This window comes from Spermophilus citellus (genome assembly GCF_964194105.1).
Source record: "Spermophilus citellus genome assembly, chromosome: X".
NCBI classification, from domain to species: Eukaryota; Metazoa; Chordata; class Mammalia; order Rodentia; family Sciuridae; genus Spermophilus; species Spermophilus citellus.
This window is the reverse complement of record NC_138190.1, coordinates 64,608,819-64,621,809: the sequence shown is the minus strand read 5'-3', so window position 1 is coordinate 64,621,809 and position 12,991 is coordinate 64,608,819. Positions and strand designations below refer to the sequence as shown.

Here is a 12,991-nt window from a genome sequence, read left to right as displayed (position 1 = left end):
TTTTTATTATAAAGCTACAATAATGAAGACAATATGGCACTGTTGAAGGTATAAACACAAAGGTTAATAAAACAGAATAAAGAACCCCAGAAGTCTGGTGTGGTGGCTCATGCCTGTAATCCCAGGAACTTGGGAATCTGAGGTAGGAGGATCCTGTTTGAGGCTAGCCACCAGCTGGGGCAACCTGTCTCAAAATAAAATATTATAATAAAGGTTAGGGACTTAGCTCAGCAGCAGATCATTTGCATAGCATGTACAAGGCCCCAATGTTTGATCCCCAGCCCTGCAAAACAAACAAACAAACAATAAAAACAAAAACAAAACCCAGAAATGACCTACACAAATATATCCAACTGATTTCTGATTTGTACAGAGGTGCAAAAGCAACTTAGTATAAGAAGATCCTGTACAATAAGACATGCAGGAGCAAATGAAAATCCATAGACAAAGATATGAAATTCTAATGAATATAAAATCACATATACCTTGTATAAAACCAAAAATGGATAATATACTTAATTTTATATAATGTATATATGAGAACATTCTTAAATGTTGTATGGACAACATACTTAAGTGTAAATTTTAAAACAAGACCACCTACAGAGCAGGAGAAAATATTTTCAGAACATATCTGACAAAGGATTAGTAGCTAGAATATGTGTTTGTGTATTTTTTTTAATAATACTGGGGATTGAACTTGGGACTTGGGCATTCTACCACTGAGCGACATTTCCAGTCCTTTTTATTTTGAAACAGGTTCTAAGTTACCAAGGCTGGTCTTTTTTTTTTTTTTTTTTTTTAATATTTATTTTTTTTTTTTTAGTTCTCGGCGGACACAACATCTTTATTGGTATGTGGTGCTGAGGATCGAACCCGGGCTGCACGCATGCAAGGCGAGCACGCTACCGCTTGAGCCACATCCCTAGCCCCCCAAGGCTGGTCTTCAACTAGCAATCCTGCCTTAAATCTTGAATCACTGGAATTAGAGGTGTGTGATGCAGCTCCTGGCTATATTTTAAAAAACCTATAAAACTCAACAGTAGCCAGATTATAGTAGCACGTGCCTATAATCCCAGCTACTCAGAAGGCCGAGGAAGGAGGATTCCCAATTCAAGGTCAGCTTCAGCAACTTAGTGAGACCCTGCCTCAAAATGAAATTAAAGGGCTGGGGATGTAGCCCAGCATGTCTTGTTTCAATATCCAGGGTGCAAAAACAAAAAGAAAACCCCCAAAACTCAAACATAAAAAACAAATAATTCAATTAGAAAATGGGCAAAATACATAAGATATTTAATTGAGGAGGAACTACAGATGGCAAATAAACATGTGAAAAGATACACAATGAAAGGCCCTGGGTTCAAAATCTAACACTGGGGAAAAAATAACAGTTCAACATCATCAGCATTACATAAATGCAAATTAAGAACTTAAAGAGAGGGCTGGGGATGTGGCTCAAGCAGTAGCACGCTCGCCTGGCATGCATGCGGCCCTGGTTCGATCCTCAGCACCACATACCAACAAAGATGTTGTGTCCGCCGAGAACTAAAAAAAATAAATAAATATTAAAAATTCTCTCTCTCTCTCTCTCTCTTAAAAAAACAAAAAACAAGGGCTGGGGATGTGGCTCAAGTGGTAGCGCACTCGCCTGGCATGCGTGCGGCCCGGGTTCGATCCTCAGCACCACATACCAACAAAGATGTTGTGTCCACCGAGAACTAAAAATAAATATTAAAAATTCTCTCTCTCTCTCTCCTCTCTCACTCTCTCTTAAAAAAAAAAAACGCCCTTGGGCAGGAAAGCAAAACCTTAAAAAAAAAAAAAAAGAACTTAAAGAGACGCCACTATATAAATGTTACTAAATAATATATAGTGACAAATACCAAACACTGGAGAAACTGAATCTCATACATTTCTGGTAGGGAATGTACTATGGTACAGCCACTCTGGAAAACAATTTGGCTGTTTCTTTAAAAAAAAAAAAATCAAGGGCTGGGGATGTGGCTCAAGCGGTAGCGCGCTCTCCTGGCATGCGTGCGGCCCGGGTTCGATCCTCAGCACCACATACCAACAAAGATGTTGTGTCTGCCGAGAACTAAGAAATAAATATTAAAAAAATTCTCTCTCTCTCTCTCTCTCCTCTCTCACTCTCTCTAAAAAAAAAAATAAATAAATAAATAAAGTTTATAATGAAAAAAAAAAAAAATCAAGCAACTAAAGATACTCTTCCCATACAAACCTAGCAATTGCATTCCTGGGAAACTGATCCCAGAGAAATGAAAATTTATGCCTACACACAAATGGAGCTACATTTTGTTTCTTCCTTTTTAAATACTCATTCATCATGAGGCAGTGGAAAAGTGGCACATTTAGACAAGGGAAATTTCAGTTCGAGATTAAACACCAACATATTTTTTTATCCTTTTTTTCATCTCCACTCTTGATGTTCAAGAATATAGAAGCCAGGTGCATGCCTGTAATCCTAGAACTCCAGAGGCTGAGGCAGGAGAATTGCAAGTTCAAGGCCAGTCTCAGCAACCTAGCAAGACTGTCTCAAAAATAAAAAAGGAAAGGGGCAGTTAATGTAACTCAGTGGTAAAGTGCCCCTAGGGTTCAATCTCCACTACCCCCCCCCCCAAAAAAAAAAGGTCAGGAAAGGATAACAAAGGATGGAAGGCAAGAATACTGAATCTCAAATGTAGATTAATACTAAGTTATGATTTTGCTCTTCTTTACAGGGGAATGTCTATAAAGGTCTGGGAAATCACGGAGTGGCTTGTCATTCAAAGCATTTGACCAGTTACATTTTCCATTATCTAAGTCTACTGCTTTACATTCTAAGATACTTTGACATCTGATTCCTTCTTCTAGTCTATTAGCTATTAGACAATAGAAACACACAGTATCTTACCACATAGCTATCATTAAGTTAAATATGTACTGAATTTCTATTTAATGGAACACAGCTGGGAATGGACTTACTTGCATACGTTAACATAAAAGGAAGAAAAATGATTGTACATATAAATACCTACATGGATCAGAAGGGTTTTTTTTTGTTTGTTTGTTTCAGGAAGAGAGTAGTAAAATAGATTCTCATAATAACATGATTTGCCTTTAAAGCATGTCTGCATCCAACTAATTCTGAAACTAATTTTATTTCCTTAGTACAACTCTATGAATGGTGTGAAAAACTGCATAAAATTAGTTTTAGCCAGGTGTGGTGGTGTACATCTATACTCCCAGATACTAAGGAGGGTAGGGTGGGAGGAACACTTGAGCACAGGAGTTCGAGCCCAGCCTAGGCAATACAGTGAGACCCCCATCTCAAAAAACAAACAAATAATTTTGAAGCATATACAAAATAATTTCTAGTAAAAGTCACAAAATCAATATTCCACATATGGAAAACCAAATAGACTATAAACTTATAGAGACATATAGATTCTAAACCCAAAGATAAAAATAGATATACACTGGAAAGACTGGTACAACAAATAATTAAAACTCGTGGAACAATGAAACAAGTAGCTGGTAAAGGCTATGGGAAAGAGTGAACCAGGAGGTAGAGAGGCTAAGGGGAACGAGTGGTGATCAAGATAACTTCAAGAATCTGCTAGTTCTTCCCAGCTCAGACAGTATAGTTAACATTTTAAAATATGCATTCTATATTTTAAAGCCATCATTATTTTTGCTGTATTTTCAAATTAAATTTGACAGTTGCTACCAAATTCAAACAATTTGGCTATTTTACTCACTGAAATGAGAGATCCTATTTGGGCCTATTTGAGAAAAAAAAATGTGTAAAGCTTTAACAAGTATTTTCTACAGATTTGTATATTCTATCTATATATAACCACACAAATATATGATCATACCAATAAAACAAATGTGCTTTGAATAAGTTATAAATACATACAGTTTCCTTTCCTTTCCTTTCTTTCTTCTTCTTCTTTTTGGTTCCAGGCATTGAATCAGAGGCACTTAACCACTGAGCCACATCCCCAGACCTTTTTATATTTAGGATTACAGGTATGTGCTACTGCACTATGTAGAGTTTTCATACACAAAAATTCTTTTTTTTTAAAGAGAGAGAGAGAGAGAGAGAGAGAATTTTTTTTAATATTTATTTTTTAGTTCTCGGCGGACACAACATCTTTGTTTGTATGTGGTGCTGAGGATCGAACCCGGGCCGCACGCATGCCAGGCGAGCGCGCTACCACTTGAGCCACATCCCCAGCCCCACAAAAATTCTTAAGACTTTTTTTTTAAATCCAGGAAAATATAAAAATCTATAGTATTCCTCATCCTATGTATTAATAAAGTAGAAAGATAATATTTCTGGCTATTCAATTCCCAAATGACTTATCAAGTAGAAGATTTGATAATTTTCAAACGAATTACATATTCTTTCGAAAGTTGATAAAGAGGGATAATCTTCAAAAGGCTGCTTACAGCAGTGACCACTAGGTAAATTTTTGAAAACCAACTGAAAGCAGATCACAACAAAGGACTAATTTTCAACTTTTACAATAAAAATTGCATGAACAGGGCTGGGGATGTGACTCAAGCAGTAACATGCTCTCCTGGCATGTGCGGGGCACTGGGTTCGATTCTTAGCACTACAGACAAATAAAATAAAGATGCTGTGTCCACCGAAAACTAAAAAATAAATGTTAAAAAAATTTTCTCTCTTCTCTCTCTCTTTCTCTCTCTTAAAAAATTACATGAACAAAATCTAGAACATGGTAATTATAAGAGCTGATGTGGTGGCACATAGCTTATAATCCCAGCTACTTGGGAGGCTGAGACAGGACAGTTGCTTGAGTTTAGGAGCTTGAGGCCAACCTTGACAAAAATAGCAGGAACCTCTCAAAAAAGAAAAGTTGTGGGCTGCAGCTGTGGCTCAGTGGTAGTGCACTTGCCTGGCATGTGTGAGGCCCTGAGTTCGATTCTCAGCACCACATATAAATAAATAAAATAAAGGTCCATCAACAACAACAAAAAAGAAAGAAAGAAAGAAAGAAAAGTTGTATTTCTTTCTTTCTTTTCTTTTGTACCAGGGATTGAACTCAGGGGCACCCAACCACTGAGCAGCCACATCCCCAGCCCTATTTTGTATTTTATTTAGAGACAGGGTCTCATTGAGCTGCTTAGGCCTTCACAGTGGCTGAGGCTGGCTTTGAACTCAAGATACTCAGCCTCCCAAACTGCTGGGATTACAGGTGTGCACCAACATGCCTAGTGAAAAGTTGTAATTCTTATTCACAAAAATCTAATTTTTTTCTTGCAGTACTCTGGAATGAACCCAGGGACACTTTACCACTGAGCTACATCCCCAGTCCTTTCTATTTTTGAGATTTGGTCTTGCTAAGTTGCTGAGGGTCTTGTTAAATTGCTGAGGCTAGCTTGGACCTTGTGATCCACCTGCATCAGCCTCCTAAGTCACTGGAGTTACAGAAGTGTGTCACCAGGTCAGGCTTACTCCAAAGTTTTAAATTTGCCAGGTGTGGTAATGCATGCCTGTAATCTCAGCGACTCAGCAAGCTGAGGCAGAAGGATTGCAAATTCGAGCCCAGTCTCAGCAATTTAGACAGTCTCAAAACAAAAAGTACAAAAGGCTGGGGATATATTTAAATTGCAGAGCTTTCCTGGGTCCCTCAATTAATAGATATATATACAAATAAACAAAATAAATATACAAGGGCCAGAGATGTAGCTCAGTGTTTGCCAAGCATGTGAAGGTTATTAATTCAATCCTCCTCACCACAAAAAATAGAGTAAAGGAATATATTATCATTTAAAGCTAAAACTCATTGTCATTCACATTCCTTTTGAATTTCAGAAGTAATAAAGCTAAGCACTGGGCTGGAGATATAGCTTAGTTGGTAAAGTGCTTGCCTCATATGCACAAGGCTCACACAAAAAAATAAATAAAAATAAAGCTAAGCACCATCAACCTGAATTGTTCTAAAATGTACCTCCCTTCCCTCCAAAACTTCTTTGATTGTATCTTTATTCTAAGGTTTATGCACAAAAATTCATATTTTTAGCTTCCTTAATCATCTACCAGTCTTCACATGTTAGAAAATAATATTCCTGGCTAAACAATATATTTCAAACTCCATCCTTAAATTAAGGGTGAGACAGAACAGATCTAGAAACATAATTGGCAGATAATTACTGAAGGAGACAGTGAGCAAAGAGAGCATTTTTAATCTTTAGATGCCATCTGTTCCATTCTCAGTTCACCTACTTCTCAGATTCAGCTAAAATATATCACTGTCTCCTTTCCTAGATTTTTTCCTAGAGGGTGTCTCAACTTGTTTGTTTTGTAACTGCTATGGAGTCTAGTTCTCTATAATAATATATCTTCTAAAAACTGCAGGGTTTTGCACCTGTGATACTTTCATGTGTCAATTAAAGCAACTGATGGAGAATGTAGTTTTTCTAATGACAGCCTATCTTCTTAAAAGATGAAGGTGATTTTATTTTCTGTATACTCCTCCTAAAAATATCACAAAAGAGCAATTGAAAAATATTTAACTGCTGGGTGTGGCAGTACATGCCTGTAATCCCAGGTGACTGGGGAGGCTGAGGCAGGATGATTGCAAGTTTCAGGCCTGCCTCAGCAATTTAGTGAGGCCATAAGCAACATAATGAGACCTTGTCACATAATAAAAAATAAACCAAAGGGCTGGGGTTGTGACTCAGTGGTAAAGTGAACACCCTGGGATTTAATCCCCAGTATCAAAAAAAAAAAAAAAAAAAAAGTTTTACTACCTAGAGGAACATGATCTTATTTTCTAATATTCATCCAATCTCTCCTATATGCTAGGAACTGCATCAGAGGCTTTATGAACTGAGCTCATCTCATTTAATTTTCACAGCAGCTAAAGAAATAAGCACTTTCCCCATTCTACTGATGAAAAAAAAATGAGACTCAATAACTTGCTCAAGCCAGGCACGGTGGTGCATGCCTGTAATCCCAGTGGCCTGGAAGTCTAAGGCAGGTGGATCACCAGTTCAAAGCCACCTTACCCATGGTGAAGCACTTAGCAACTCAGTGAGACCCTGTCTCTAAATAAATTACAAAATAGGGCTGGGGATGTGGCTCAGTGATCCAGTGCCCCTGAGTTCAATCCTTGGTACCAAAAAACCAAACCAAACCACAAAAAAAAAAAAAAAAAAAAAAAAAAAAAAAAAAAACTTGCTAAAGATCATTAGGGTTGGATTAAAGTACACTCACTAAAATTTTACATAATTTTTTAAAAACTGAGAAGGGGGGACACTGCAATCTTAGCATTATTATGACCATTTTTATTATGCTTTGTGCATTCACCCTTTTCTGTGTTTCACATTACTTATTATTATAGGTTCACAAAAGTAGGTAAAGAAATATGAACAATTTTATCAAATACCATGCTTTGCTAGGAACAGTGGTACATGCCTGTAATCTCAGTGGCTCAAGAGGCTGTGGGAGGAGGATCGCTATTCACAAACAGCCTCTGCAACTTAGAGAGACCCTGTCTCTAAAGAAAATATAAAAAGGGCTGGGGATGTGGTTCTGTGATTAAGTGCCTCAGGGTTCAATCCCCAGTACCAAAAACAAAACATGCTTTTTCATTTGTATCATGCTTGCCTCCCTAAGACAACACCAGATTTGAGGACAAACAACTTTCCTTCTACCACTAGGGAAAATAACTCAAAATAAAAATGAAACCAATTATTGAAAAAGAAAACTTTTATGGCTTAAGAGAGCACAGAGCATTAAAATGCTTTGGAGGCAAAATAAGGATGGAATCCTAATTTAACTTCTGATGGTTGTGCTTCTTTGAGCAAACCCCTAATCTTTCTTGCTTAGTTTAAGTTTCAAAAGAGGATAATATTTTGCAGTATTAATGTGAAGATTATAGAAAATGCATGTAAACCATGGTGCCTATCATGCAGATCAAATAAAGAAGTCCATGTTCCAGGGAGAACACTGTTAAAAGTATAATGAGTTACATATGGTAGCATTCCCTTTAATAATAGATAAGCATGAGGTACCTGAGTGATTTTTTTTCTGTTACTGGGGATTGAACTCAGATATACTTTTTATTTTTTGTTTTCATGTAGGGTCTAAGTTACCCAGACTGTCTTCAAAATTGCAATCCTCCCGCGTCAGCCTCCTAACTAGGTGGGACAGGCATGTGCAACCAAGCCAAGCAAGATGCTCACTGTTTAATGGGGAAAACTGGTATAAAAACATTGGCAACATGATATGCTGAATTCATGTCAATTCACTTGATGGGAACCAAGAAAAGTATGGCTGAGGAAGAATGTATTTAAGCTAAGCCTTGAAGAGTACAAACCCTCAAGTAAATGGTAGGGGTAAGGTAGGAAACTCCAGCAGAAGACCTGCACATGCAAGGCAGGTAATTCAGTAGGACTAGTCCAGGAAGAAGCAGACCAGAAACAGGCTATAGAGGTCTTTTTAATATCTGCAAAATAGGTTAATGGTTTTCACATTTTTCATCTTACCACCTCTGGCAGCACTATACAGAATGGGTTAGAGAGTGGGCAACCAGTCGAGCAGTTACTGCAATATATTTGCAAGAACACTGAATCTGAATAGTTGGCATAAAGGGAAGGAAGTCAGAATCTGATTCATTTTCTAAAAAAATTATATTGAGGGCTCTATCACTGTGACTCAGTGATAGAGCACTCGCCTAGCATGTGCAAGGCCCTGGGTTCGATCAACAGCATCACATAAAAATAAATAAATAAATTAAATAAAGGTATTGTGTCCAACAAAAATAAAAAATAAACATCTTAAAAAATTACACTAAGATAAAATTCACATAACATAAAATTCACATTAAAAGCTGGGTGTGGTGGCGCATACCTGTAATCCCAGCAGTTTAGGAAGCTGAGGCAGGAGGATCACTGATCAAAGCCAGCCTCAGCAAAAAATAAGGTGCTAAGCAACTCAGTGAGTCTCTGTCTCTAATAAAATACAAAATAGGGCTGGGGATGTGACTCAATGGTCGAGTGCCCAAGTTCTATCCCTGGTACCCCCCAAAAATGAATAAATTACATTAACTATTTAAAAATTTTAAAACTCAATGTTGGGGCTGGGGATGTGGCTCAAGCGGTAGCGCGCTCGTCTGGCATGCGTGCGGCCCGGGTTCGATCCTCAGCACCACATACAAACAACGATGTTGTGTCTGCCAAAAACTAAAAAATAAATATTAAAAAATTCTCTCTCTCTCTCTCTCCCTCTATCACTCTCTCTTTAAAAAAAAAAAAAAAAAACAAAAAAAAACTCAATGTTGCTTCCTTTTTAATAATAATTTATTTCCTGCTGGGCACTTCTGCTTCTAGTTCAGTGAGACAGTAAATGAATAAACATAATTTCACTGGTAGAAACCCCCACCTTGGGGCTGGAGATGTTGCTCAATTGTAGAGCATTTGCCCAACATGCACTAAGGCCCTGGGTTCAACCCCAGTACTACCAAACAAACAAAGAAAAAAAACCCTTCACCTATTTATTTAAAGTGAGTAAAATGGGTGCTGTGGCACACGCCTATAATCCCAGCAACTTTGGAGGTTGAAGCAGCAGGATATCAGGTTCAAAGAAAGCCTTAGCAACTTAGTGAGGTGCTAAGCATCTTAGCAAGACTCTATCTCTAAATAAAATTTTAAAAATGGGTTGGAGGAGCTGAGATTGTGGCTCAGTGGCAGAGCGCTTGCCTCACACATGTGAGGCACTGGGGTTTAATACTCAGCACCACATAAAAATGAATAAACAAAATAAAGATATTGTGTCCATGTATAACTAAAAAATATTTTAAAAAATGGGTTGGGGGTGCTGGGGTTGTGGCTCAGCAGTAGAGTGCTTGCCTAGCACGTGTGAGGTGCTGGGTTTGATCCTCAGCACCACATAAAAATAAATAAAAATATGGGCTGGGGTTGTTGCTCAGTGGTAGAGCACTCGCCTAGCATGTGCAGGGCCCTTGGTTCGATCCTCAGCACCACATAAAAATAAATAAATAAAATAAAGGTATTGTGTCCAATTACGACTAAAAAAACATTATAAAAATATAAGCTAGGGATGTGGCTTAGTGGTTAAGTGCTCCTGGGTTCAATCCCCAGTAACAACAACAACAAAAAAATAAGAGGCCATTGCAGAAATTTAGACAATTCCAGTATATAAGGTAAATACTGAAATAGTTCCCTCATCAACACTAGCAACTGCCCAGAGTTAGGAATGATTGAGTACCATTACAGAGGTCATTCTTACATAGGCATATATACATACTTACATATATTAAAAAAATAAAACAAGGATTCTAGCATATAATATTATGAATTGCTCTCCATCTTGTTTTCCACATAAGAATGGCTAAGAAGCACATCAGTTGGGTGCAGTGACACACACCTGTAAGCCCAGTGACTCCGGAGGATGAGGCAGGAAGATTATAAGTACCAGGGCAGCCTCAGAAAATTAGCCAGCGAGGCCCTTAGCAATTTAGTGAGACCTTGTTTCAAAGTAAAAAATTGCCAGGCACCGGTGGCACACACCTGTAATCCCTGAGGCTTGTGAGGCTGAAGGAGGAGGACCGAGAGTTCCAAGCCAGCCTAGCAATTTAGCCAAACCCTAAGAAACTTAGCGACACTGTGTCTCAAAATAAAACATAAAAAGGGCTGGGGAGGGGCTGAGGTTGTAGCTCAGTGGTAGAGTGCTTGCCTAGCATGTGTGAGGTACTGGGTTCAATCCCAGCACCACATATAAATAAATAAATAAATAAATAAATAAATAAATAAAACAAAGGTACTGTGTCCATCTACATGTAAATACACACACACACACACACACACACACACACACACACACATATATATATATATATATATATATATATATATATATGGCTGGGGATGTGTGGCTCAGTGGTTAAGCACCCCTGTGTTCGATCTCTAATATGTGTGTGTGTATATATATATTATATATACACATATACACACACATACACATACACACACGGCTCTAAATCACAAATATTTCAAAACATAATGTTAAAATTCATATGTTGGTATTCTTCAATTTTGAGTAAAGTACTGTATCTTCTCCACTTCCTAAAGCTTTTAAATTCCACAAAGAGGGATCTTAATTCTGTTCATTTACATATACCACGTGCTTAGAACAGTGCATACATAGTATGCTTATTATTTTTTGCATGATTGAGTATTTGGATAGTGTAATAAACCGAGCCTAATTTCACTCTGGCTAATTTTCACATTCCTGAAATGAATATGACACAAAAGAGTTGTTACACATGTACAAGGGAATTACATTTAGGCTGGCACCCATCTGTAATTCCAGAGACTCAGTAGGCAGAAGTAGGAGGATCACAAGTTTGACGCCATCCTCAGCAACTTAGCGAAACCATGTCTCAAAAGGGTTGGGAATGTAGCTCAGTGGTTAAGCACCTCTGGGTTCAAGCCCCCGTACCAAAAAAAAATAAAAATAAAAAAATAAAGGAAGTTACATTTGCCTACAACGGAAAGACTTATATTCTACCCTCTGGTTCTAAAATCGAACTCCCTAACCCCAACACTCGATAGGGCCCAAACTCAAAAGAAGTGTCTAAAGTTGTAGTTATAGACATACATAGGCGTAGAGACGCCAGGTTGTCACCTACTCCATCCCACTGTTAGATTACACCCCCAGAAAACAAAGCGTTACAGTTTCTGAAAACCGCGGAATTGAAGACACTAAAAGGCACAGAAACTGGCGGGGAAAGAGGGACAGGAAGGAGTGAACAGAGCCTTTTATGCCCTACACATTTTTTTGGTGGGGGGGAACCCGATTGCTGGAAGCCGCGTCCTCACCTCCTTCTTTCTTTGAGCAGAGGCCGCGGGAACCTTGTAAATGAGCAGCAGCGCCACCGCCACGGTCACAGAGACACACCAAAACCATCTACAGGCTGCCATGTTCGCTTGTCTCCCCACTGTAAGCGAAACTTTCCTCTGGCAGGATCTGAGGGTGGGGCGTGAGAAAAGGCAAGCCGTCCCCTTGCCTTTCCTCATTGGTTTAGCTCAGCCCTGCGGGGCAACCCCTCACATTACGTCACAGTGGGCAGCTGCTAGACGCCCGCTAAAAAACAGTTCGCTTCTAATTGGTCCTCGTTAGCCAATAGAAAAAGGCTCATCTGGAAGCTTTTCATTGGTCCGCTAAAAATGATGGCCTGCCCTTTCATTATGCATGAAGGTGTCGCACTTCCCAGCGCCTGAAGCCTGAAACATGCTGCACGCTTGCGCAGTTGGCAATCATTGCAGATGAAGAGTCTAAAATGGCATGAAGCAGCTAAACGGATTCTTTCTTCTGAAAACTTACTTAAAAGTCCTCGAAATTCACTTCTTTCATTTAATATTGTAGAAGAACGGGACACGTGAATAATAGGCACTTAGTCCCTTATCCTCCCTCCAAATTAGTTTAAAGTGAAGAAAATAAGTAAAAATAGGAAAGCAAAAACAGTAGAGCTGAGTTTTTTTTTTTTTTTTAACTAAAGTAAATGTAAATAGGAGTTTGTTTAACCAAGCAGACGTGACGCGTTGTCGTCCTGGAGCATTTTCTGCGTGGCAGTGTACACGGTTCAGGAGGATTCTAGATTTTCCCTCCATGAGCTCAGTGCCCAAACTGGCCGCCTCCACACTCAAAACAGGTTTCATAGGTTCGGAGGTGTTTCTGTTTGGGTGGTAGGTAGGTAAAATGCCCAACTCTAAAAATTTTAAAGATGGGAGGGGATCCTTATTTTAATGTTAAGGTGGTATTCTCAGTCCCAAACCCAGACTGATGTGTGGGGTTTCAGACATGAGGCACACGTCTTTCTCCTCGCTGCCAAATTTGCTTTACTTCCTTGGTACCTAAGAATTTAAGACTCAAGGGCAGAAAGCAAACGATAGATTATTGAACAGTCATGCCCTAGGTTTTATTCCCAATCTT

General features: G+C 38.6%; 1 protein-coding gene across 1 annotated transcript in view; it reads right to left on the bottom strand.

The window, feature by feature from the left end:
* The window catches only part of MAGT1 (magnesium transporter 1), a gene marked incomplete at its 5' end in the record, with an annotated part of 37,873 nt that extends 25,798 nt beyond the window's left edge, over nucleotides 1–12,075 (bottom strand). The window contains one exon of the mRNA XM_081277325.1: nucleotides 11,878–12,075. Within this exon, the coding sequence (XP_081133451.1) occupies nucleotides 11,878–12,075 (198 nt within the window). The remainder of the gene's footprint in view (nucleotides 1–11,877) is intronic.
* Nucleotides 12,076–12,991: the final 916 nt, after the last annotated feature.